The 27,938-nt window shown below is 42.9% G+C and overlaps 1 protein-coding gene across 1 annotated transcript; it reads right to left on the bottom strand.

Annotated features, from left to right (window-relative positions):
- Nucleotides 1–106: 106 nt before the first annotated feature.
- On the bottom strand, nucleotides 107–13,930 carry LOC110474732 (serum paraoxonase/arylesterase 2). Its single transcript, XM_021538392.2, has 9 exons — nucleotides 13,799–13,930; nucleotides 10,537–10,607; nucleotides 5,843–5,898; nucleotides 5,143–5,308; nucleotides 3,909–4,035; nucleotides 2,889–3,089; nucleotides 2,196–2,277; nucleotides 1,561–1,689; nucleotides 107–647 (listed from the first exon to the last, which is right to left on the bottom strand). The coding sequence occupies exons 1-9, from the start codon at nucleotides 13,870–13,872 to the stop codon at nucleotides 489–491; spliced, it is 1,065 nt and encodes a 354-aa protein (XP_021394067.1). The 5' UTR covers nucleotides 13,873–13,930; the 3' UTR covers nucleotides 107–488.
- Nucleotides 13,931–27,938: the final 14,008 nt, after the last annotated feature.

The raw sequence follows: 27,938 nt of genomic DNA, 5'->3' as shown, positions 1-27,938 counted from the left end.
TTATTTTGGAAGCATTAGGAAAAGACAACGGGAAGGTTTGGAAGAAAAACCCCTAGCACAGCCCCTGGGAAGGACCATGGGTCAGTGACAAGAATGCACACCACACTGGTAGTCAGCAATTCTCATTTACAAAATCAGTTTTCTCATGGGGGGAAAAAAAACAAACAACAAACAAAAAATCCAGCCAGCACATAGCTCAGTGTCTGACAGTTTAGTAATTTACAATCTGAAATTGAACGTCAGGGTTACCCTATGTTAACAACATGTGGTCCTCCCCATTACACAGGTAAACTAATTTCTCACCTTCAATTCCATGTTCTTTACTATAGTGTAGAAGTCTCATTTTGGAGAGGAAGACTAAAATACATTTCCATTACTGTAGTTAACTTTTATTGGAACAGTCTTGCTGTTAGCAGATCTAGCAGAAACTAAATGAATTCCCAAGGAATTAAGTCCTTTCCACAGCAGCAGGTCTTGCCCATGACGAGCTATAGATCACAGTAGAGGGCTCTGTGGAAGACTGTGCCAATGAGCAGTTTTCCCTCGTAGATGGATGCCACTGAGCTTCCCTGCAGCACAGAGCCGTTGTCAGAGTAGACACGTGTCACCACGGGCTCCTCCGAGAGGATGTTCTGGATGCGCAGGACCTGACAGAGCAAGGACACATCTATTGAAATGCTCATGGGGGAAATGCTCCAGGGAGAGGGGGAACATCAGCATGTTAATTTAAACAAATTAGGATGCCCAGCTGCTGATAATGGCAACATGTGATTGCTGTGAGAGTACCTTTAATGAAGCACAGTCCATGAACATTGATTTTTTTTTAAAGTTGTTGTGCAACAGCTGCAAGGAAGTCGGGCAGTCATCCCCACCACTAGGAATGTGCACATTTTTTTTTCCAGACTAAGAGTTAGTTAATAGCCTCTTATTTTCATATTTTTCCCAGACAGAGTAAACAACTGCCTAGTATCAGAAATCTATTGCTATTGAACATGGTAATTTTGAGAAGTGTCTTACAGGGAGCTTAGACAAAGCTGAAATCCAATGGACAGCACCCAACTGCACTCATAGCACTATCGCCCTGATGCCAGTACCTCACTGATTTCATAGAAAGAAGTATTACCATGTTACCTACAAATAAACTACACTTTCACAGATTAATCATCCCTGTGGAGACATTTCTGGTCACACTTTGCACTCAAGACAATTATGCTTAGTTTGGCAAAGAGGTGCTGGCTTAGTAATTAATGCAGTTCATCAGAATCTGTGTGCATATCCAGAGCTGCAGAGAAAGCAGCCTGAGGAGTCCAAAGTGACTAAGCTACTGGTTGGAAATTATTTAGTTGTTGCCCAAGGATCTGAATAGGTGTTTGTTAGTGAGTATATGCTGTTCAGGCTCTCACTTGAGAGCAGAAGCTAGCTTGATCTTTGCTTTAACAAAGGCATTTTGTGCCAAGCACTTTCTATGAATTGCAGTTAAGTTATACCAGCACAATTTGACCAAAAAAACTTTCTGGCACAGACATAGCCAAGTGACCAGTGATGTCTCCCAAAAGGCACCTCAGATGCAGGAAGATTTTCAGGATCATAGTAGAACAGCTTCATCCCATTGGGATGACATCCTGTCCAGATGTCTCCAGTGTGAGGGTCAATAGACAAGTTATCGACCAGAGTGTCCAGCTGCAGCATCTAGCCAAGATAGAAGAAAACCAAAACATTAAATCTATCAGAAATCCTGGAAGTAAACTACAATATAGCCAATAGACTTGTCTAATCTGACATAACTTAGACTGTTTTGGTTTTTTTTAAGAAATACTTTTCCCCCCACTTCTGTTTTTCTTTTCCCTGGTATGCATCATTCCCACCCCTGTGCTATGAGAATCCTTCTTGTTGCTCTGAGTTTCCTCCATCAGCTCATTCACATCTACACCTCTATGGATGCTGTCAGTGCTCTGACCCCCTGAGGCTTCTACTACAGCTCAACAGCATACCCAAGGATTCCTCCCTGGCTGTTGGTGGGAGGATAGAAGATTTGAAGCTCTGTAACAGGGTGTGCAGACACCTCTGAAACCCACAGCAGGAGCCACCCAGATCAGAACTTGACAGATGATCATGCTGAAATCTCAAGCATTCATTGAAACTATTCTGTCCAAAATCCACATTTGCCTCTTTTTTATAGAACAGTAGCACCTTACCTTCACATGGGTTAAACTCCAGTTAGCATGTTTTTCCATGACATGGACATTATGATCCAATATATCTGCAATATAGACATACCTTCAAAAGAAAGAAAAGTACCTCTTAATATATATACGTAAGGAGACACCAAAACTAGACAGATCCTCCTGTGCAAACCCACACAAAAACAGACATTGCAAGCCAGCCACAGGGCACTGAAGCCAACCTGCTGAGCAGCTCGGCTACCCTGAGGTGCCAGTGTAGCTTCACACTGTGCCAGTTTTTCCATTATGACACTGAAATAAGCCTTGGAACCAGAAAATCACAATTACGATTTATTTTTTGAAATCACCTGTCCACACCACAGGACTGGTTGATTCAGTCATACAGATGTAGGACCGTAGAGCACTCCTGCCCCACTAATCCTTGCAAGCAAGACACACAAACTCCTGTATCAGCTGGTTAAAATGCAGCAACTGTTGACCTTATTGCCTATAAAATACCACACAATGCAGCAAACACTGCTGCTAAACACCAAGACACAAAACTTCTGTGCTACAAACACTCTGCATCACTTGTGTTGCACAGGCAGCACCTTGCCTTGCATGAACCAGTTCAGACACCTGAGCACAGAGGTACCAGGTGTACAAATTAAGATCTCCAGATACTTCTGTGTGATAAAACAAAGTCCAATATAAGGAGAAACTTACTTTCTATCAGGTGAAATGTTAATTCCATTGGCTGAATAAAAACCAGATGCTACTTCTTTAACTTCTTTTGGACTGTAGTAAACAACATTTGACCAGGTTAAACCCAAGAACATTTCTAAGAACATCAAGAGGAAGTCAGAGAAGTAGTGGTCATTGGTAGCATAGAAGCTGTCTGGTCCCATGGCTACTATATCATTCACACTAAAAAAGAAATAAAGAGATGGAGAAAATAAAAAAAAATAAATTAGAGGTATGAAGGAGTATTTTAGGACTGCCCAGAATACAGTCAGAACATGGTCATCAATACCCATAAAGAGGCTGCAATTATAGATGTACTTTAAGTAGTCACCAAATTATTTAGACCCTTCTTACTTCTATTTTCTATGAGCCAGGACAGTGCAGTGCTGAAACCTGAACGGGGCCATAGGGCATCAGCTAGAGATCTGGCTACCTGTCTGTAAGTACAGGGAATTTTTTTTTTATTAGTAGTAGTATTATTAGTATTATTTCCTTTTTCATTACATTCAAGTAGAAATCAAAGAACAAGTGTTGTGACAACTTTATCAATCTGGCTGTTTATTTTACAATCATATTGCAGCAGGACAGACCAAATCAATTTAGTATTAAAAACAAGAAAAACAGAAAAAGCTAAATACATGTTTGTTTTTACAGTGTAGGAAATCCAGACAATAAAATACCTGGAGACTCATACCTGTAATGACCTGAGTGTGGGTTACATGAACAAAGGCGAAATGGATGCCAAGCTAATTCACTGGCATCAATCACAGCAGCGCTTAAGACTAATTTAGTGATACAACCATTAAAAAACTAATTTGGAGGAGAGATTGGAGAAACACTGCTTTTGATTACACAGATAAGAAGTAAACAGTAAGAGAAACAGGGATGCTGGTTAAAGAGGAAATACCTTCTATTAATAATAGCCTAAACCCAAAAATCATCCTACATTGGATTTCATCAATGCAGCCTGATCTGGAGGAAGACTGTATTTGAGTCCAATACCTTGTCAGAAGGTCATGTCGAATGGTTTTCAGGTGTACAAGAGAATTGTCATCTTCTACAAATTTAAACAATTCTACTGTGCTCTTCTGGTGGGGATGGTTCACAACAAAGAGGTACACCGTGTCATCTTGAAAAAGAAATGGAAAGTGCTGAATTCTCTGCAGCAGTTTGTGTGGCTGAGCCCCCCCAGCCCTGAGGCAGCCTCGAGTACAGAGCACGTGCTCAGTCTGGTGCATTTGTCCCATGGCTCTACAGAGGCAGAGGGATGAGTACCCACATTCTGCAAGATGCCTCTGCAACCAGATCCAGATCTCCTGCTACTTTTCTCCCAGGCTGTCTCTACAGGGAACTGCTTTGTTAGTAATAGATTTTTGCTATATCTTCCAAGGAAAAAAGAAATAACCACCTCATCCTGATACCTAGGCCACTGGGTTTTGCAGTCTGTGAAACAGCCCCAGTCAGCTGGAAGAAGGGTTTGTGGCCAAGGCAGTTTGGGCTCTTGGGTTTGTCTACCACATCCCCTGGGAGAGTGGAAGGACATCCTTCTCCTGCATTCTGTGCAAGGCTGCAGACCATCTGTCCAGCCCTTCTGGCATGACCCCACACTAGCCATCACTGATTTTTCCAACACCTTCCCTTAAAGGGTGCCTGTATGGGGATGCAGGTCAAGCTGCAGCAATTGTTTTCTTTATATCTGCAGAATTCTACTTGCCCTGCTAAAACCCCCAATGAAAGGACAGAGGAAAATATACTTTATTAGTAATCAGAGCCTGATGTAGTAGAACGTTATCTTGGAGAAGAGAGCCTGGCTTGCCAAAGAGTATCAGAGGTTTTAGTAATTTACAGAGAGGTGATAATTTACTGTTTTGCCATAAAGTTTTAATTCTGAGCACTACAAATCAGTGAATGATGTATCTCCTCAAAACATTTGAACCCAGCATGAGACACATGCAAATGTAAAATCAATTTTCTGTGGTTTTCAACTCCAAATGTTACCATGTTTTCTTTCCTTTTCATATCAAGGGCATCCTTCTGTTTCAGACAGACTGAAATTAGGTGCAAGTGCTTTTCTTTGACCAACTGACATTTAGAAAAGAGCAAAACGAAGGTGAAAAACCCCAAACCTTTTTGTCTCCCAGCAACAACCACCATCTGGGGGTGCAGGGCAAGGCTACAAAGGGATTCCTGATTGTGCTCTCCAGGCTGGTATTTGCCACCATCTCGAGCTCTTTACCTCTGTCTATATAGGTGCTGATTCCATGAGGGTTAAACGATGCCAGATCAAACCCTCGGCTGATTCTCAGTTCCACTGCTCTGGGATTTTCTTCAGTCAAATCCATCAAAAATATTTCACCTGGCTTATCTGGAGCAAAGCTCTTTAATCCTGGATATTTCAAGCCCTGTAGAATCCAAACATTAGAAGATAATTCCTGGGTAAAAGGTAAACAAGAGAATCACAGGGCTGAAAAACCCAGGGCCTTGATAGGACTTGCAAGCACACATGAGGGTGTCCCACGGCCAGCCATCCTAATTGCAAGGAAAAGGTTGAAAACCTATCTCCTAAAGGCTAAAAAAAATCAGGAACAGCAAAATTGATATATAAAATTCAATTTTTTTTAAAGTTAGGGAATTAACACAGTTTCTTAACATGGCAGAAGATTGACATTTCCACATTTCAATGAAGCAGCAAGAAAGAAAGGCAAAGTTACGTGGCCAGGTAAGGCAGTGTGATAGGATACCTGTGTCAGAACCACCAACACCACTTCTGTGCCAGGAAGCACGCTTGCTGAGGGGAATGACAGCTAAGCCAACACAAGACTGGGCTGTTCTTTTGGAGCCAGTCAGACTTGTAGAAAAGAGCCCTTCCTGCTGTTTTCACCTGCAGATAAGGAAGCAGGCAAGCCCCAGCATGGGAAGGTGGCATGGGAACTTACAGAGCTGATGAAAGCCAGTCCATTGGGAAGTATATCAATGTCTTCTGAACCAGTTTCTGTAAAACGGAGATAAACAGGGGTTTTCAGGTGACATAAAGTATTTCCCATTGAAAAAAATCTCCTTTTAAGTACAACTCCAGCTCTCATGAGTGACCCTTTCTGGTATGACCACACACATGATGGCATTTGGTGGAAAAATTTGGCCACTGCATTAAAAGTGGTAGCAGAAGACAGCACATCAGGTTAGGAAATAGTACCAGGTTCATGTCTTTTGGAGGCCCAGGGATGCCCATGCAATGGCCAGGCAGTCTCCTACCCAGCTCCATGTGCCCCCAGATGTTGTGAGATGAATCACCAGGTGTGGGATGAATCACCAGCTCCTGAGGATGTGCTCTGCAGCAAGCAATTAGTGTGGGCATGGAGATCTCCAGGGCAGGACCATACCCGTGACTCAGGCCTCAGGCTTGCATAAGGCAGCTGTGGGAATTGTGCACATTAATTCTCCTGACTGAGCTTGGACACTTCACAAAAATGGATTTTCAAATATTTAGTTAAAGCTCTCAAGTGACAGAAAATCTACTATATCTATAACAGCTAAGGGCTTTCATAGTTAGACCTCACTTTCAACTACAGGTAATCACTTCCAATATTTCCAGTTCCTCCTGTAATTGCTCCTGTAATATTTTTCCCTGCTAAGAAAAGAAGATAAAATAAAAAGCCTTTAGTAAGAACACTTGAGCAATTTTAGATTTTCATAAAGCACTCTCCAAAGAGCTTTTAGTCCAATGCTGAAGGCTGTTTGCCATCTCACATTTCCACCACTCCCCTGAGAAGCCTCCCCTCTTTTCTCCAAGTCACCAGCAAAAACAGCATTCCTCACAAGTCACTTTCCAGATGATGAGGGAAACCACTCAGGAGCACTTGATTAAAGAAAATTCTTCAGCAGGGTTTCTTTATCAGAGCCATCAACACAAGGGTTTTCCACCCAGCTTGTCCCATGTCTCCACACCCTCTCCTGCTTTTCCACAACCACGTGAGAACCTGCATGGGTCACACAATCCCTTGCACCTCAACACCTCCTCCCAAGGAAGCACCTGCAAATTTGAGCTGAGTTTACAGTTTGCTTTTAAGCAACTCCTATTTATCCAAGCACTGGTTTTTCTGGGCTGTAATTGATCCTGAGATCACTGACAGCCTCTGTGGAGAGGAACCAGAACTCCATGAAAGTTCCCCCCTAGCTCAGCCCTGGGAAGATGCAGTGGCACATGTTCTCACTTCTGGCCAGGGCCAGCTCCTCCTCAGCCTCAGCAAGTCCCTGCTTCATCTCATGACAGCAACAAGCAGAGTATCCCTGCCTTCTGAAGGGCAAAATATCTGAAGATGCATTTTGGGAGGAGTCAGGTGTTATCCCACCCTGGGTTTTGGTTCTGAATTTTGACTAACTCAGGCAGGAGACAACATCTGCACTGATGTGTCCAGAAACACTTAGAGTCTGTATTTACCAATTAAAGTTTTGAACCTGGGCTTTTTTTTTTTTTTTTTTTTTTTTTTTTTATCAGCTCAGCTTACACTCTGGTTTGAGTCACAGACTCCTTTCCCTTGCCCCAGTCTCTCCAAGCCTGGGTTAATTTATAAAATGGGGTTAGTGGTAATTCTCCACTTCCCAGGATTGCTGCAAGGCTAATGGCATAAATAAAAGCTGAGAGGCTCAATTGCCATGGTGACATGAGCTGGACAGACAGCTTTTACTGGCAGCACACACTGGTGAGTGAATAAACAGAGATATAATTATTTATCGCTACTGAATCGGTGAGGCTGCCAAGCAGAAAGATGAGCAGGCTAATTGGGAGCAGATAATTAAAAACTACAAGTTTCCGGTGGAAGGAGCGCACTGAGAGCTCTGCACCCAACTGCTTCAAGAGAAACTGCCCAGCAAAGCACATTTTGGGCGCTCCATGGCCAGGGCCTGGAATGTGTGGAAGCCAGTGGGTCAGGAGAGCAGTGGAATGCTGAGTCAGCACAGCCCTGCAGATCCAGCCCCGCCGAGGAGGGGCTGCAGACACACAGGGGGGAGTTCAGGGGAGCTCAGGGACTCTCCTGCACGCTCTGTTTTGGGGGGCTCTGCGCTGCTCCTGCAGGTGCCCTATGGGCCAGGAGAGCAGGAACTGACCCCTCAGCTATCACTTGTATGCACTATGTTGTTTAATCGTATCACTGAGCCCCGCTTGGCCACGGGATTATCTGAAGAGGTGGCATTTAAGAAAAATTAAAAGATTGTGTGAAAACCTGCTGCCTACTTTAGAAACATTTTTGTTGTTCTTTATTTTATCTTAGTATGATGTATTCTGCAGGTGTAGCTAACAAAAAAACCCATATGGATTTCAAGTCCAAAAGGGTGACACTGTTTTGCCCATACCCCACGAACTGCTGCAAGATGCAAGTATTTCAAGCAACACCTGTAGTAGCTTTTTGCATTTTAGGAATTAGTACAGGAGATATAGTTAGTTTATTATAAACCAATAACATGATGAGGCATCAATTAAACTCAGAAGCTAGTGTTTATTCTACAAATATAGCCTTTCCTACATATTTGTGAATGAGGCTTAGGATAAGCTGCAATTTTTGTTTGTTCAATGTTTGCATCTGTGTTTATATTGCACAATATTTGAAAAGCAGAATAGATTAAAGTCTTTAGAAAGATACAGAAAAGATGAAACTGTGCAGTAAGAAAAGGGTCCACTAGAGAAGTCTTCCATTTACTCTGTGTTTGCTTCACTTACTATAGATCCATCACTTACTGTACGAGAGGTCTGTTCCTCTATATACAGAATGACTAGATTAGGATTATTTTGCTCAGATCCAGCTGATCCAGCTCTAGGACCTATGTCACATTTAAGAGATCAGAAAGACTGATTTAAACATTTAAAAAAGGACAGATTGTTTATTCAGCTTTATCCTAGCATTTTAAAGGAAAAATGCCCAGGAGGCCAAGATGTCCATGTACAAAGACATCCTTAGACAAACTCATCCATTCAGGCACAGCAGAACTCTGTGTCTGAACAGTACTACCTAGGCAGCATTTTTAAGCTTTAGGGATCCTTGGTCACCCTGAGTGATATAAGCCCCCTGGCCACAGCAAATGAGTTTTAGAAGACATTTGAGTGAACATGCCAATTTTTAAGCCTGCACAATCCTTTATTATTTCTCTTTCTGCTACACTGGACCTGCTAAACAAATTTTTGGCATTTTCATTTTTCTAATGAGCAGCAAACTGCAGAGCAAAGGCAAGGCAAGGTGCAATTCTCTGTGTGAAGGGGCAGCATTAGAGGAGCCAGCAGGAAGCAGAGATGGAGCTCTGTAAATGGATCCACTGCCTCTAAGGAGACACAAATTCTCAGAAATAACCTAATCCACATGTAAATGTCAGGCACAAAAACCAAGATACTGTTCAGAAATTAAATACAACTCTATTTGTCTTTTCCACTTTTCCTTCTTTCCTCAACAGAACAATCATGTTGCAAAATGTGTTATAAAGATTGCAATAGTGATATGCTTTAAAAAATACTCCGAAATTATTTTTTATTAATCACCACCAAAGAAGCATCATTCATAGTCTCGTATGAGTAAATTACAGCTTAATCTAGAAGACCTGGACATTTTTTTTTAAATGTAATTTTTTCTGTACATATTTTCAAGCACAGGAACTCTGCATATACACATTCATAGCAGCAATTTGACTTTATAGAGATGTTTGAATCCTGACACAAGATTTATTAAATCAACTCACTGACTCAGCAAGCTTAAAGGCAAAGCTGTAAAAGCTCATCCAATTACTTTTTACACATGAAAAATCCAGACAAATTTCAAAATAATTTAAGCCATTTCCAAAAATACTAAGGAGGGGGAAATCCATAGATATCAAGCCTGCATTGAGGTTTTTTGGGAGAAAAGGAGACCCAAAAAAGCAATCAATTTCAAAGCTATCAATTTCATAAACTGGTTATCCTATGTCACATTTAAGAGTTCAGAAAGACTGATATAGAGAGAAAAAAACCTCAAGACATAAATATTGCTGTGTGCTAAACACATGGCCCAAAGTACAAAGTCAACATTTCAGCCACTCTGTTAAACCTCTCTGCAAACCAGACTAAGATGACAAACATGACCGCTCACTCTTTGGAACCGCACAGCTGCATTGCACAACAGCCACGGCACCGCGGCACCAGCCGGCTCCTCAATATCCCCAAAACGTGGTGCTGAGGAGGGGCAGCCTGGCTGGTGTTGAGCAGCCGCTCCTCTGCCATGTGCCTATGGTCTGCTAAGGCTTCCACCCTTGCAGCACTTCCCATCTCCCAACTGGTGTCACCAGCCTCCTGTAGGTACCTGCCTGAAGAACCAGCACACCCTCATTTAAAAGCCAAATCATTTCCTAAGTGGCTTAGCAAAGGAGAAGTGCTTTCAAGGTACTCAATTTTAAGAAAAGGAAAATAAATTAAATACTGACTTATACCCAGCTAGTTTTTCAGTACTATTTTTCCTGCAGTTTCTCCCTATCTCCAAGTCCAAGTAGCACATCAAAGCATCAAAGTCAAATTAGCACTGTTTTTGGGATCAGGCTTGGAAGCTGGCTTTAAAAAGCCATTACAAAAGAAGGCTGGACAAAAGCAGTGCACTCAGTTATTTTAAGCACGTACCAATCCCTTTAATGAGCCGGCAGTTCGGGAGGCTCACTGGGGCTACTTCCCGTGAAGCATTGAGTCTGTTCCTGCAAGAGGAAAGAGCAGGGTTAAACAGCACACAGCCAGTTTGAAAACAGGTAACTTCCCCAGTTTTCAGTTTAATTGTCTGCCACGATGCAGCAACAAATCAGCCGTAAAATACCAAATAAGCAAACTCCAGAACCAACAATGGCAACTGCTCCAAATCATTGCAATGGTTACATGTGACCAAGGATTAAGTGATTCTTCTACACTGAGTATCTTCAGAAATATCATTTTGTTCATGAGCTTCAGCAACAAACTTTCATGACCCACTGCAGCTCAGATGATAAAATAACCACACTTTCTTCAGGTTTCAGACACCTAAATATAGAAGCATTGAAGCACCCTATAGTTAGGACCAACATTTCACATGAGGACAGGGTAATCTTTTACTGCAACCCACTGCCTGTTTTTGGTGACCAGACTACGAGCAGTTGCACTTTCTTCATTTTTTGTCTACATTCAAAGGTAGCAAAAGCACATTGCAAAGTCAGGAGAGTTCTTTTCCTTACCAAGCAGGACTTGGTAGTATGGTTTCCAGCAATTACCCTGTCCCCTCCTCTTCACTCCTGGTAACCACCCCAAGCATTACCCTTCATCAGTGCTTATTTCATTCATGAATGTGCATGAAATTCTACCTCCCATACTTCATTGGACAAACAGATACAGACAGGCACACACAAGTTCATATTTCTCCATTTCTTCTGTCCAAGTTGTTTGCAAATCTGCATGACCACCTCACAGCCAGGAAGTTTGACCATGCTGGTCTGCATGACACAAGAAAATGTGTTGCATTTCTATGTATCTTAGTGTGCTAGAATATTTCTTTTTTTTTTTTTTTTCTGGCAGAAGGAAGCATTTAACCTAACGTAGTAACTCTTTTGCCTGACTATCATATGCATATGTTGAGGCTGTTGCTGCAATCACAGGAAATTCTAAACGCAAAGATCCCATAGCAAAACCTTGTCATGTTTATGTTATGGTTTTAGGCATAAACACAAACTAAACAGCAGTATCAGTCAGTGATATGAAGAATATGTGACACAGTTGAGCACTGTATGGTATGTCAGTCCTGCACTTTTTAAATCACTTAAATATGAGTTGTGAATTGCTTCAATGCTGTATCACTGACATGGGTTGTTAATATAAGGCCAACAAAAAAGAAGAAAAAGAGCAAAAAGTGCAGAGGACTGCAAAGGAAAGGAGCCAAGTTAAACCCTCCCAAGCCCTCTCTCCCAGCACAGGAGAACTGACAGAGAATCACGCTGGCTCCCAGCCCACAAACGGCACAGGAGGGATATGCCCCTTACCCACCGGCATCCTGGCACAGCCAAACCCACCAAGCCCTCGAGGGTGGCTCAGGGGATCCTGCCTGAAGATTCACTGCTGCCTGCCTAGGGCTTTTCCCTTCCCTATTTTCACCAACTTTTCCCAGGCAGGCTGTAAACCACCCCAAGCCAAAAGCACAGCAGGAACTCAGCCAGCAGCCAGCAAGGGATGATGATATCCTGACAGCATTCCCAGGGAAACACTTCATGGGCTGGAATGAGAGTAATTCAAAAGGACACCAGACACAAGCCTGCAGCATATATAGAGGCTTTTCCAAAATGTGTCAGTTTATCTAGCTCACACAGCCTCAGCCACACAGCCAGATGGCCTAGATTACTAACTGGCCATACTAAGGCCTGGAATATGGAAGACCTGCAATATGTGTGCAATGCAACTTCAAAGAAAGTAAGAATTTTTGCCACTTGGTGCAAGTCCAGGGCATGGCATCTTTTCCCTCACAGTTTCTCTTTCCAATCTGAGTCCTCCACCTGCTGCCCTACTTCACAGGACACAGACCACAGGCCTTCCCTCTCCTTCAGAAGGAACCCGTTGCATATTAAAAGACCTCTCTATCTTTTTACTTTTTCTCATCTCTAGACCAACCAATCATGAATCTCCTGGGATTTAATCCTGGTGTTTTTTAACAAATTCAGAAGGAACTACAGAAAGTCTTTGCTGGATTCTTGCCCTCTGGGTAGGGGATGAATAAAAGAGACCCTTGGCAAGAGCTAACACCACCCACAGCTTCTCCTCTCAAGACTATGTTAAATTACTTTTAGAGTACTTTGTGATCTGAAGTTGTGTGTTTCCAAACTTGGCAACTTTCTTAGGACTGCTTGTACATTGCAATTTGCAGAAAACACAGCACACAGGGAAAACCCACAGAGAGCTAGAGACAGGGGGATCCTGTTTCTTCATGGAGATTCTCCTTTACTGGATTCCTAACGTTTCATTTGTTTGTTCAGTTTGGAGGAGAGGTGAAGTCCTGTGCTCTTCATAGCACTTTGAAATGGCTCACCCCACTAAAGTCTGGGAGTATCTTCCAGTCCTGCTATCCCAGCTTATGTAACTCCAGCACAGGAGGGCCCCATTACCACCGTGGCTATCACCAATAACATTTGTGGTGGATATAATGCAGCCATCATCCATGTCAGGTACCAGGGTCCAGGCAGTGATGCTGTTCTTCTGTAATTAGATACAAATACTACCTACCCAAAGTTAAATTAGCTGGATGTCATTGCTATGAAAACAGGCATTTGGGGTCCATGTGAACATAAAGAAAATTATAATGACATAGTCACCTTCCAATACAGTAATTCAGCATCACTTTTGTGACTGAAAGGACCAGTGACACATTCAGGAGCTTAGGATCACCAGAGTCTGGGCTCCACCAGAGGACACGTCATGTACATAGGGGCTACTGTTATCCAGAGGTCAGCTTTGGTAGAACTTAACCCAAGTTTCTGGCAAACTATTTGGGGTTACTGTTTGGCCAGCCGGCAGGAGATGAGGTAAATTCCCCTGACCCCGGGCACCTTCTTCCCTTGTCCCCCTCGCTCCTATCATCCTGGGGAGGATTTCATATCCACTCAGTGCAAGGGGCATTTCCTCTGCATAAATGGTCCCGAAGTTAGTTAATGCCGAAATCGGATGAAAATGGTATCACAGTGCCCATATTTTCTCCGGGGAAAAACGGTTCCCTTGATAATACTGACGGCAACGATGGTGATGAAGAAGAACCCTTCCTCTCTGCGCTGAGGCAGGGCAGGTGCTGGCTCCGCTGTGCCCGAGTGCGGGAGCCGCGGTGTCGCCCCGCTCGGAGGGCGGAGGGGAGCGCCCGCCCCGCCCGCTCGCCCCGCTCACCCACCGGAACGCCAGCAGCCGCTCCGCCGCCAAGCCTGCCGCTATCCCGAGCAGAGCCACCGCCAGCACCTTCCCCATGGCCGCTCCCGATGCCGCTGCCTCCCGTCCCGTCCCGGCCCGGCCCGGCCCCGGGCCCGCCCCGCCCGGCCCCGGGCCCGCCCCGCCCGGCCCCGGGCCCGCCCCGCCCGGGTTCGCCCCGCCCGGCCCCGGGCCCGCCCCGCCCGGGCCCGCCCCGCCCGGGTTCGCCCCGCCCGGGCCCGCCCCGCCCGGGTTCGCCCCGCCCGGGTTCGCCCCGCCCGGGTTCGCCCCCGGGCCGCCCCCCCGGCTCCTCGCCACGGCTCCCCGGGAAAGGCACGTGCACCAGCTTCCAGCTCCGTCATAAAAAATGTGTGGCTGGACAAAAATACGTGTGTCAGACCAAGGCTGCGGGATGTGGATTGTTCCAGTACCTGTGTACCCCTCTGCTGGGATGCACATGCTAATATGCGTACACTCATACCAGAGTTTCCCCCCCAAATGGTGTTTCTTCCACAGCCACCCTCCCACCAATATCTTCCTCATCTGTGCAGGAAAAGGGCTGCAGAACCCATCTAGAGCTCCAGGGTTTCTCCATTCAGCAATCTACTTTTGCATCATCTTCAGTGTTGCCTCTCTGTGCTTTCTGCTTTTTGGAGGAACACACTTGGTTAATGACCTCCCTCAGCAGTTATTTTCCCCTTCCATGCATAGTGAATGTCCTCATCTGCACACATTCCTTTGCACTTTTCTGAACATTCAAGCAATCATTTAAAAGAGCTTTTCTGTTCTTCTTACCCTTGCCCTTGAGGCCAAACCGATATTCCACACTTAGTAGTACTTCAAGTAAAGTGTGTCAGAGAAGAGGAGGGATTCTAAAATATATTTTCCCCTGAGTTTTTGAATACTTCTTTTCCCTTTTTTGGTCCTTGATTACTTTGAAATTATAGATAGATTAGGTTTTTTTGGGATGAATGCATGGGGTTGTTGTGACACAAGTGTAGGATCTGGCACTTGGCCTCTGTGGAACCTCAGCATTGGCCTCAGCCCATGGATCCAGCCTCTTCAGATCCCACTGCAGAGCCTTCTTACCCTCCAGCAGATCAACACTCCCACACAGCTTGGTGTTGCCCAGACTTGCTAGATCTCCACACCCAGATAAATATATTAAACAGGACTAGTGCAAAGTGATCCTCAGGGAGCACCACTCATGACTGGCCATCAGCTGGATTTAACTCCATGCACCACCACTCTCTGGGTCCAGCCACCCAAACAGCTTTTTCACTCAGTGGACAGTGTACCCATCCAAACCATGAGCAGTTTCTCCAGGAGAATTCTGTGTGAAATGATATCAAAGGATTTATAAAGTCTGGGTAGACACACCCACAGTCTTTCCCTCATCCACTAGGCAGGTCACTCTGTCATAGGAAGAGACAGGTTGGTCAAGCAAGATCTGCCTTTCATAAGCCCACGCTGGCTGAGCCTGATCGCCTGCTTATCCTGCACATTCCATTTGATGGCACTCAAGGTGATCTGCTCCATGATCTTCCCTGGCACTGAAGTCAGACTGACAGGACTGCATTGCAATACTGCAGTTGTGCTAGCCTCCCCACCTTGTTTCCATGATGGCAACTGTATTATAGTTTTCCTGCTGCATAATGAATTCCTGCTCCTCCTGTTTATGCCCATTCTGCATGCACTGGTGCAGATGCACTTCATTTGAGCTGTTGTTCCCACTGGGGGTAGAAGCCCTGAGTCTTGCACGAGCATTCACACACTTGTGTGGTTTCTAATACCTCAATGACACCTGCATCTTTGCTGCTGTGTGGATCTCCATCCATCTCCATCCCCCTGCCACTGAGGCAACAGACTAAAGGAGCATGTTAGCACATCCATCAAACATTGATGTACTGCCTCCAGGCTTGTCTCTGTCTAGACTAGTTTTATCCCCTTCCCCTTTCAAATCTAGTTTAAAGCTCTTCCAGTGAGCCCTTCTAACTGGGCAAAGATCTTTGAGATCAGGCATAACCCATCTCTCACAAACAGACCTGCAGTCATGTAGATTGACACCTGATTAAAAAAAACACAGATTTTGCTGATTTCTTGTCTCAGGTTTCTTTCCTAGCTCTGAATTATTTTTTGCTCAGTATGATGAGCTTTACCATTTCAGTTACTCCTAACAGAGTAATCACTCAAGTACTTTCCTTTCATTTCTTTGAAGTGAGCTGCTTTTACCACCCTTTTTGCTGATGTCAAGCCACCTAGGCAACCTTTATGGTCATGGCAGGAAAACAGTAACTTTGAGGTAGCAATTCATATAAAAGGTGCCTAAAATAGCTCAAGAAATCTTTCCTAGGAAGTGGACATTTCTCTGCATTCATTGGAAAGGAGCCTACAGTGGCTAATTCAAGCTCAGAAATCTGCTCTGTAGATGCCTGAAGGTAGATGGAATGAAATTCCCTTGAAGTCTCTGCTTATCAAGTCACCCTTGACTGAAGGAAGACTCTGGGCTTCTCAGCAGATCCCAGCCAGCCTGGGGTCTGCCCACGGGCACTGTCACATCCACTCTGGCTTTCCCTCACCAGCACCCCCAAGCTGGTCAAGAGGCTGGAGGAATGCTGGAAAACTCTTGATTGCTTTTCAGTCTCTTGCAAATCCCTCTGTGATCTTTGCTTTGGGGCACTAAGGAGAGACCTGGGGGTGACCTCCTGCCACACAGCATAAAGACTAAAAGCAGGAATGAGCTGTGTGCATGGAATCAGCTGGAGAGGGATATGTACTAAGCCTGGTAGTGGAGGAAGTGAGCAGAGCAGGGAGACGAGAAAAGTCTTATGCTAATTTAGTAATTTAGACTCCTGTACAGTCAGTGAAAGAAAAGAAGCTCTCAGTAAACAAGTCCAAGGGTGGATTTATTCCATCTGGGAAAGCATGCATGAAGTAGGACAAGTAGCAGACTGTAGATGCCTAGGCTTCCTCTCTCCCTGACTCTCCCAACTGATGGAAATGAGACTGCTTACTGAGAAAATAAAAGGGAGCTTTTAAATTACTGAAGGTAAAGGGAAATTTTTCTACTAAAAATTTTAGAAGTCTTAAGTCTTTTACTTGTAAAAGATAAGCTCTTTACATGTGCCTATCTTCTATCATCATCTTTTTTAACAGGTAAGATAACAGAAGCTATGTAAACACAGATTTGGATTTCACAATTATTCAAAATGCATCGTTCTTGAGTCATTAATGAAACACAACATGTTTTGCCAAACAAACTTTTAAAAAGCCAAAACTTTTTATCCAGATTTTACTCTCTCATATAGTGATGCTAATCTGAAGTAAATCCACTGATACCTGCATTGCCAAACTATTTATAATGAATTTACACTAAAGATTAAAGGTTAGAATAAGATTCTAGAGCACTTTTGGGGGTCTTATGTGACTAAATACAAAAGCCTGTAATGCAGGTGTGATAATGTTAAGTGATCCTTCAGTTCATGGAAGGCGTTGAGGACCCCAAACTCTGGAGGGCACTGAGGGCAAATCTGATTGACAGCTCTTGAGGAGTCAGGCTGTGCTTGGTGATCCCGAGCTGCTCTACAAATACTGAATGAAATTCAGAAGAGGGCATGTGGGTGTGAAGATAAAGAAGATGTTGCTATAGTTTAACAGTAGACACAAGCAAAAGATGTCAACACAGTGTGGAAAGGTTCAAAGAGAGTCTAGTGAGATCTTAAACTGAACTCACTGGTTTTGCTGAATTCAGATCTGAAAACTGGGTTAATGTAAAGGCCACATCCCTCAGATTGCTGCTGACATGCAGGTGCTGAACTAGCTTCAAGTAAAAATAAAAACTGGCAGGCAGGAAAGCTGTTTCCCACAAAACTAAGCAGAAATCACAAGCAAAGCCTGTGGTTTGCCAACTGAAAGATGATGGGAAAAGCTTCTAAAGCTGCAGTTTGTGGAAATGACAAGATTCTCTACAAATGCTGTGGCACTTTAACCCTGTTAGCTGATCAAAGAGAAATTGCAGATGGCCTGCTCAAATATCTCAGCAATTTCTTACACCTTGCATTCTTTAGCCCTGTTATAGTTGAAAGCCACTTTTCAGCTCCCCATTCAAAAATCAAGAGCAGAGATTCCTACAGCATCTGGACCATTGCCACAGAGCAAGGCAAAGTCCCTACTCATACCCTACTGCTGCACATAAAGAGTTCACCAATCAGTTAGAAAGCAGGAGTTCATTACTATCACCTAATAAAGAGATTGGTATCTCAAGGCATTGAAGAAGACAGGTACATAGTACCTTTTACAATGAAAAAGGTAAAAACATTCCTGCAGTGACACCAAGGTATATTGATTTTCTCAACTGCTGGGAAAAATACCTGTCACAATTGACATCAGCTGATTTGTGGGTGAAAAGGCTTTTGCAGAAACAGTCTGACTTTTAGTCCTATCCTGCTTCAAAGTGAGCGAAAGTCTCTACCTGGCCTTTGCAGAGCTGGGTGAAGATTCCAGCACTGCCAGCCATGAGCAGCCCAGAGGCATCTGCATAAATTTGGGTATCCAAATAAGTTTCTGAGTTTTTGGGTTCTTTCACGATGATATGATGTAATGAAAAGGTTCTTAGTGATGACAAGATGTCAGAACATGTCACTGTCAGAAACAGCCTCAGGCAAGGCTATGTCCTAGCCCAGCTCTTGTTTACTGGCTTTATGCAGCAGTTTTTGTTGCTGCATCTGGAAGCAGTGGCAAAACAAGCTGCTTTAATTATTTCATAGGTGGCAGAATTGCTAAACTGGAGAGATGCCAGGCTAAATCGAAAGTCAGAGAGGTCCTCTCAGGCAATCTGCCCTTTGTGCTGACAGGGTGCTGGGTGTGCAGGATATTACTGGTGGTTTTTCACTGCACTGCCACAGTTTAGCCCTTTCACAAGCATAAAGAAAATAATGCTGGGTTTTTTTTCAGCCAGAAGCATGCTGAGCCAGTAGTGTGCCTTGGCAGTACAATCCTTCAGTCTTGCAGGTGACATTGTGCTATCGTGGCAGCAAGCTCCTTGAACACTGTGACTAATAATTCAGCTGAGGGAGAGGGCCATGTGGCTTTTGAAAGATTAAAGCTGTGTATAAAAGCAAGGAGGTTCCTGACTTCAAAGACAAATAAAGGAGAGCATGTTCCTATCATTATCACTCCTCTGTACAGTAGGACTCTCAGGCAATACACAATTTCTCTGACTCTCAACCCACTCTATGTGCACTACTTTCATGCACTTGCAAATAAAAAACCGAAAAAGTCAATGTCCTGAATGTTGAGATTTGATCCATTGTCAAATATTAACCACTGCCAAAGACCCTTGCAGTCTTAGGTACACAGGTGTGAGCATTGGTGCATATATCACATTTATGTTTGCATATAGTTGTTTTTTGGGGCAGAAAGTGAAATACAGTCTGACATAACCATATAAAGCTAGAATCCATGTGGAATCATAAGCTATTTAACTTTTAAGCATAAACTATGAGCAGATAGTGTGAAAAAGACTGTAGGACCTAATCCAACATGTACTGAAATCCTTGAGAGCTGCTACATCATAATCTCTTCTCTGTAAACATGTGCCAAAGAGCAAAGAACGTGGCCTTGGTAGTGCCAGAGCCTTTGTAGCATCCAAAAATAACATCCTCCACCCCCACCTTCCTCACTCTGCTTTTGTGGAGGAGGTGTCACATGAGTGGCCAAGAGAGAAGGCACCCACGGGATGTTGCAGAGCACTGTCAGATGTAGACATCTATCTCACTCTCAACCTAATGCAGCTCAAGAGCAGGTTGTACATGAATCTCATTAGGCTCTGATGTACCTTCTAGAAGAAGGTAGACTTTGTCTTTTCTGCCTAATATCATCACAACGAAAACAAAGTGGAGCTAGAGAGTACACAGCAAGAGTACACAGCATGGAGTCTTGTACGCTTGACACCAGAAACACTTTATTTCTCCTCATCTCATTGGAATACCCTGGGTCACTGCCCCCAGCAGCCCTCCAGCAGGTAAATATCTTAAGCATGTGGTATCAAAGCCACTAGAATTTGGCTGACAACAGTTTTTAGGAGACACTGCACATAATTTTTCAGTGGATCACCTTTTGTTCTAACATGAGCAGAAATTTGAAATTTAAAAGCAAACAGCTGATTTCTATGTATGATAAGAAAGCAGCAGTGATTGTATTTTAAACCCTTGATTAGCAACTTTGAGAGAAACTCAGCATTTCTGATTGAAGTGTGTAGGTACACATAGGACTGACCATGTTCCTATTTTTTGACCACATTAATTTGACTTATAAATACCAGCATCATGAAAAAGAAATAAAGCTATGTACCTTCATCTTTCAGCAATCCTACATACAGTGGTCAGAAGGCTGTAGAGCACTTCAGTACCAACTGTCAAAACATTCTTGTGATCTACTCCTAAGGTCTCATCTCAATATATATACATTCTGATGGTCTTAAATTCTACATCCATTCTACTTCAGTTTGGTTGTTGGGTTTGGACGTTTTTTTCCCATTCGCAGATTCAAAACTTGTTGAATTCATGTTTTCTTGTAACGCAGTGGCCCAAGTCTCCCATTCAATAAAATTGCACATAGTTGGAACTTTCAACACTTTCCTTTAAAGCCTAGGTGGGGCTTCAACTGTTGTGTAAAGTGTCTTCACTGGCACACCTAAGTGCTGTGCAAATCTCAGAAGAAAATACAGACAGATGAGTCTGCTGGCCCCAGGCTGGCCTAGGGGCTTCTCTGCACAGCAGGTCAGATGAAGCCATGGAACTTGAGCACCACCAGAGAGCACATAAAGGGAGACCTATTAACCCTGACATCCTCAGCTGGACACACACCACTCTCTCTGGCTTGCAGATTCCTCAAAGTTTTGTGCCAAGAGTCTATTTTTGCTCTGCATCCTAAAATGCCTAAAGTCTCTTGTGTTTCATGGAGCTGGCTCAGACATTTGTCTCCAATTCCTACTCTTTTCCTTTCCCTAGGAGTACACTGGACCCTTTTAGGTGCAGATGCCACTAGATTGCCAACACAACTCCACGGATGTCTCCCAAGGTGTTGGTCACAAGCAGCCTTTGGGTGTTGGGAGGGAGTGGTTTGGGCAAGCAGTTCATTACTGGCAGCCACAGCCCTCCTTTCACCCCTCACCTGTCCTGGGGATCACAGGCATCAATGGCCAAACTGGGGCAAACCCAAATATTTAGACCCCTTCATCCTGGGGTAGTTTTCTCTCTTTGAGCCACTGTGCTTTGGATATCAAACAGCAGTCACAGAACTGCACATCATCACAGAAATCTTCCTCTGTTTCCTCAGAGACTCACTGCAAGCACTTCAGATTGCAAGCACTTTGGGTATTTACAGTCACTTTGTGCAGTACCAACTTTCTCAGAGTTTTAACATGTGAACAATGCATATCACTTGTAAGAAAATAAGACAGAATTAAATAATAATGGTTTGGAGAGATCTGTCTTTTAGTGGGTCACTTTAAGTAAGACCAGAATATCCTTAGAAGGAAGAGTTGAATTTTTTTTATAAAGCGAATTCTCTGATCTCTTCTGTGGACTCTCTCCAGGAATCAGGCATATCTGTATGATGACCAGATCTTTCAGTGCACTTTGCATTGACTCAGAGGTGAGAAATTAGATGGAGTAAGAGAAAAAAAAGTAGTTTGCTGATAGCACAACAGATTTTGTATTACAATTTGATTTCACTGTTAAGTAAGCAAAAATTTTAATTAATAAAAGAAAAAGAGTAATGTTTTATTTCTGTATAATATTTGAAAGCAGTTTCTAACATTACCATGGCACATACCTTATTTACTAATTAACTGCTATTTATGCATACTATTACTAAACATGTTCTAAAAATCAACTCACTTATTTAAATAGTGATTAAATTACTGCCTGACAAACATCTATACTACAAAAAAATATTCTCCTACAGAGTGTTGTTTGTAGCCCTTTTTTAGTTGTCTTACTTTACAACAAGATTTATAGCACCGGTTATATTTGTTTTTCTTTACAATTAATATTTCTGGAGTATGTCTGATGTGGTTTTGATTTCCATCTTCAGACAAGTGAAATTGCACCCTACAAGTGTTTTCACAGACTCTTGCAGGAGGCAATGTGACAAACTCAAGACTGAGATATTTATGCTGTGGGTATCGATTTTTGGGCAAAGGAGGAAAAATATTTTCTTGTCCGAGCTGAGCACTGACGTACAGTAAGAGTCACTTAATCTTCCAAACTATCTCACTCTGGCTTGTGTCTGCCTTTGAATAGTTTCATTTGCTTTCCTGTGCCTACCAAGACAAGAAGTCTTATCTTGAGAAAGTTGGTGGCAAAAGTAACGACATCCCCTCTCTACATTTATCCCTACTTCAGAAATGTTCTTGTGCCTCTCCCCACGTAAAAAAATCATCCACCAGCCTTAGGTGGAGAGGATACAGCAATGTGCAGGCTCTTTAGCCTATTCTTCTCTTGGAGAAGTTTTATATTTTGACCAGGAATGAAAGAACCACTCTAAGTTACCATTTCTCAGAAGGAAGTACATTATTGACAAGATTTGTGCTGCAACAGAATGATAAGTGGGTTTATTTTTTTTAAGGTTTAATTATAAAGAATCTTCTTGAAATATCTTGAAATTGAAGAGTTTTCTCTAAGTGTTTTTCAGTTTTAGATGCAATTCACCAGATCTTTGACATGACTATATTGATACTAAATGGTGTCAGACTCCTGGGGCTTTTGATATTTCAGGACTTCTTATATTAGGTCTGGGTAATCTGTTGACGACAGAGAAAGCTCACAGTGCACAGCACTGTATTTTCATCTTTCTGACATGATGATTTAAAAGGAAGAATCAAGTGGTGATCTTTATTTTAAACCTAGTTAAGATTATTTAATTGAGAATATGGTTGAAAAAGGACAGACTATAAAAAGAATAAAAAATGAGTTAAATGAGGACTTGGCCCAGAGAATCCAGGAGGAAAAAAATAAAAGAAAGTAAAAATAAAGCCTACATCCAATGCCTAGACAAAGCTACTGAAAAAGTTGTGATTGGTCACTATGGCAACAGAATTTTAAATGGAAATAAAATTCTTTTAATACTGCAGGCACATTTTTCTATACAGATCTAGTAAATTAACTCAGACTCCTTAAAGTGAACATAATTTTACAATACATATTCTACATAATGTTGAAAACAGCAGAAGACAGAAAATCAAAATATAAATAGCTATTAGATGTTGATGTTTTTGCCATATTACTGGTTCAGTCATTCAGAGGCTTAGGAGGTAAATGGTAACATTACTTATTTTCTTTCCTCAGGGAACATTTTAATAACTGGTGTAAATCAGGGCAACTGTAAGCTTAAATGAGAAATATTTTATTTTCTTGGCTTTTATTCTAATGGTCTTGGGGTGGTGAATAAACATATTAGGCTCCATTTCATGATGTAAGAGTTTGTTCATATACCCTCCACTCCACACTCATGGAGATAATTCAGTTCTCATCCCTTTGCTCCACAGCCCACACAGCAGCATCAAAGCCAAGCCAGCCTTGCATCATTCATGCACATTTTGGATCTCTGTCAACAAGAGTGGAATTCCTGCGGTTGCAGCAGGATTTATCCTGTCCACTATCAATAAAACCAGCATCTAAGAGGATGTGCATGACCTGTTTTAGACTAACACAGCTATATTGTCACTTCTGCATCTTCAAACTGGATCAGTTTTGCTCAGGGAAGATAGAGATCGGTATCCCGAATGAGCACAATTAACAGCTTACATTGCTTAGAAATGTAGCAAGCAGCCACCGTGTACGAGTGACTGATTTTTCAGCAATGGTTGGGAAGCACAGGCAGCAGCAGAGATTGCAAACATTAATAAAAAACACTGGCACAACCCCGTGGGCATAGGACGATTATGAAGCCACATCAGACCTGCGCTGTCCCTGCCTCTCTGCTGCCTCCAGCCGTGTTTCTGATGCACTGCTTGATTTGGGATATCTCCTCTTCCCTCTCCACGCATTTGCCCTTTTGGCAGATTCTTCCATACGTTTTATTTCAGCATTGCTTCAAATTCAGTCTTTCGGTGCAAGAATAGTAAGATCCCCAGGCCAGCAAAGAGCTGGCTCTTTGGTGTCTGTTTAAAGAACAGTACTGCTTCTGCTGAAAAAGTTCATATTTTCATGCATCAGCATTTTGATCCAAGAACACTGGCATTATAGAGCAGTTTCAGAAGTGGAGATCCTTTCACACTTTGGCTGTTTGCCTGTCCTAAAACTCCTGTCATTTTATTCAATATATATTTAATATCAAGGAAATAATTTAATATATAGGAACCATCTCATAAACACCATCTCAGCTCTACACAAGTCTCACTTTGACAGGCAAGGTGAAAGGTGTTGGGAAGAGCCTGATGAAAATCTCTCACCTTCAGCCAGCTGCTGCCATCGTTCAGCCCCAGCACGGAGTCCAGCCAAGCAGCAGCAGCCCCACATCAGAGTGAGTAGGGAAGATGCAGCTGCCTGCAAGGCACTTTCTATGGGAAATGAATTATTTTTGACCTGAAGGAATACTTGTCTTTAAAGAACTGTTTTCCATAGGCTTTGTTGAAACCATAGTCCATGCCTCACTGCATCAGGAGGAAAGAAGAGGTGAAGATTCACATTCATATTTAAGATTTGTTGCAAAGTCCTACTGTTTTACACACATACTCAGACATCAAACCGCAAAAAACATGAGAATTTTCCACTATGCATAGACAGGCAAGACTTGTCTTCTCCATGTCTTAGAAATACTGTCCACTTGATTTTAAATTCTGTGTACATGCTTTGTGTTTACAACACATGCCCTTTGAATCAAAGAGAACCTTCAAGCATTCTGGCTTGGTATCTCTGGTATTTCTTTTAATGGTTTTGTAGAACAAGTGCATTTTTCACATACATTTTATAGGGCAATAAGCGAGTAATTATCTTAGTAATAATTTTTGAAGGTCTATTCTTCAATGCAAAATACCCTAAAAATAACAGCTAACACTCCAATATCAATAGCTAATCCAACCCTGAGCTTCCGAACATGCTAATAAATACACTGATAGCAGGAACTGGAACGTGCAGGAATAAAAGGAAATGGATCTCTGGGGCTGAAGATGGAAAGAGCAGGCATAAAAGACAAAACAAAATCTGTGGAAGGATGTGCTAAGCTTTCACCACAAAAACAAGAACCTCCATGAGAACAAAATTTTGGATTTTTACCATAAACTTTTGATTTTGTAACATGTGTGTACCTTAAGGCTTAAACATGTCACTTGCTCCATATTTCTAAATTACTCTTGCTTTACTGAAAACAAAGCTACAAGGCCCAACTCTCCTAGGAGCATAGGTTCTCTGTTCCTAGGAACTTCACTGACTTGGGAAGTTTATGTCTAAATGCCTTTAAATGTCTGAGACTGTTTCCATCCCTTACAAATGTTAACAAAAGTGAAATAGTATAACAAAGAACAAGTGGAGGATTCAAAACCAATGATATCAAGAAGGTTTCAGGTTAACCAGTTACAGGAATGAATTTAAAGAGATGATTTTTCTCAAAAGATGATTTATAGCTGAGCACATTGAGAAGATAGTTTACACCTGGCAGAGCTAAAGAGCTTTTTTCCTAATAAGAAATTAAGTAAGAAGCATGGGGATGATTTATGTAATCCTCATGCTCAGAGTTGGCATCCTGGAAAAAGAAAATCAGATAAAATATAATGATGACAAAGGCTGGCAGAAAGATGGGCAGCGGTGAAAAAAAAATCAATATTAATATCAGCAAAAAAAATGTGTTAAATGAATAAGAGAGCTGGGCTTAATCCAGTTCGGGAACAGAGAGCTGACCAGAAACAAGGGATACACTTGGCAACACAAGGGTTATACAAGGTAATGTTGGCCACGGAGTGAGCGACGGTGGGGCAGACTTGGTCAGATGCTGCAGATGCTGTAAGGGCCAGGGCAAAGTGAGGGGCTGGGATCACTCCTGCAACAGTATTTCTACAAGCATGAGCTGTTCAGGAGAGATCAAAGTGTGGGATTAATTCAAGGATCAGGTTTTTTACTTCAGGCTCACAGATCCAACACATTTCCCTCCTTAGTGTGTAAGGCTTCAGAGCAGAGCAGGCTGCTCCACAGGGAGGAGTGAGTGCTCCTGCTGTTGGAGCAGCCCCGGTTAGCTGGGCACCACCCTCCCTGGCCAGGTGTGCTGGGACACTGCTGAAGGCAGGTCCCTCTGGAGCTGGGAGAGGAGAACCTTTGTGACCCCTCCTGCGGGGGTGACCCTGGCTCTACTGCTGCTCTCCTCACCCCACGGTGCTGTCACAGGAACAGGGTTGCTACAGAACAGGCTGGCTGGCCAGGGACTGCCAGGATGTTCACCATCACAACTTAGAGCAGCCTCACAGCTCTGCTTGCATCGACACCATTCTTTGGGAGCATTTCTCCTTCTGCTGTCTTCCTGCCTGCCCCATCATAGAGTTCAGGATGTTGATTTTCACCTCCAAATTCCGTTCAAGCTGTTCCCAGCACTCTGTGAGTTACATGGCTGCCAATAGATGACTGCTGTACATCAGCAAGCGCCAGTGAAGGGGCGCTGGCTCCTCAGGAATCACGCTCTGCACAGTCTGCCAGTAGGTCTTTTCTCACTCTCTGCTTAAACGTGTCTTTGTCTTCTTGTGAGCAGCCCCAGCTCTGATTTTCATTCATACTCCTGTGCCACCCGTCATCCTCCTCATAACACCACCCCAATGGTGCTCAAGAACTCACCTCCAGGCAGCTATCCCCTGCTCAGCTCAGCTGTTTGGTGCCCAAAATAATAAAGGACATGACCCACTGAAAGTAGTGGAAATACTTCCTTTGACTTCAGTGGGCTTTAGAATAAGGCTGCGATAATGCTGATGGAGAGGGTCCCCAGCAACCCAAATAAAGCCAGGGACAGTGCTCCCATCAGCTGAAGCGAGAAGCAGAGTGCACCTCAAGAGGTCGTCTGCTCTTCTCTTGTTTGCTGTGTAACCTTCACACCTGCTGCTTACGACCTGCTGTGCCACTTTTGAGGGCCAGATCCAGCCTGTCCCCTGAGGTGCATGTTTCCTGTGCTGTGTGGCACTGCATGGAGCAGAAGGAAGGCTTGGTGGCAGGAGTTGTTTCCCTGGGAAAAATGTGCCTTCTCATTAGCTCTGTAATTTAGACAATTGATCCTAAATGTGGAAACCATGGGTTTTTTACTGGATACAGTATGTGAATGCACAGCATCCATGACAGTGGCATCTAGTCTAATTTACAAATATTGTAAATACTGTAAGTGCCATTTATATTAATCAAAGAATGAGCTTTTGTTTCACAGTACAATGTTCAGAATATTTGGCAGACCTGCGGATTGGATGATTTATTTTGACTTTCAAAATCAAACTGCCACCTTGTGGTACAGTAAGGGAGAAGCTTGCAGGAAATTGTACAGAAAACAAAAATACAGATGTATAGTAAAAACTGGTCCCTTTTGTTCCTCCCATGTCTTACAGTATTTCTGTATTCTTAAATATGTTTTGACTATACTTCAGGCAAATTAATAAAAAATATTTATGTCATTTTTTAAAAATACTATCAAACTTTTTGGGATTGTTTGTCAATTCAAAACATAGAAACATTTCCTTATTTTTGTGTGTAATTGCACTAAAACCACACATATTAATAGATCTTTTTCAATATTAGACCCAAACACTGCTTACAGGAAAACATTAACTACTAAGGCCGCGTAGGTATCTATATAGGCAATAAACATATCTATAATTGCTTCATTTCTCTCTTTTAAACTTAATGATAAGAAAATTTTCTGTGAGAGTCAGAGCAGGGCCATACAAATTGCTGAAGGTGAGCAAATTGTAATCTGGTCTGAAGTGCTAATCCTTCCTTGCATGCTCTTGGACCATGACAAATGTAAGGTAATTTTAATCAGCTTTCTCTTTCATTGCGGGCCAAGCTAGCACAAATTACTTCACCTTGCTTGTCAACCAAGAGCAAGCACGATGGATCGGCAGATGTGCAGAAATCTGTTACAGTAACGTGCTTGTGCAT

Source organism: Lonchura striata, chromosome 1, assembly GCF_046129695.1.
Source record: "Lonchura striata isolate bLonStr1 chromosome 1, bLonStr1.mat, whole genome shotgun sequence".
In the NCBI taxonomy this organism is placed as follows: Eukaryota; Metazoa; Chordata; class Aves; order Passeriformes; family Estrildidae; genus Lonchura; species Lonchura striata.
This window is presented reverse-complemented; position numbering and strand designations above follow the sequence as displayed.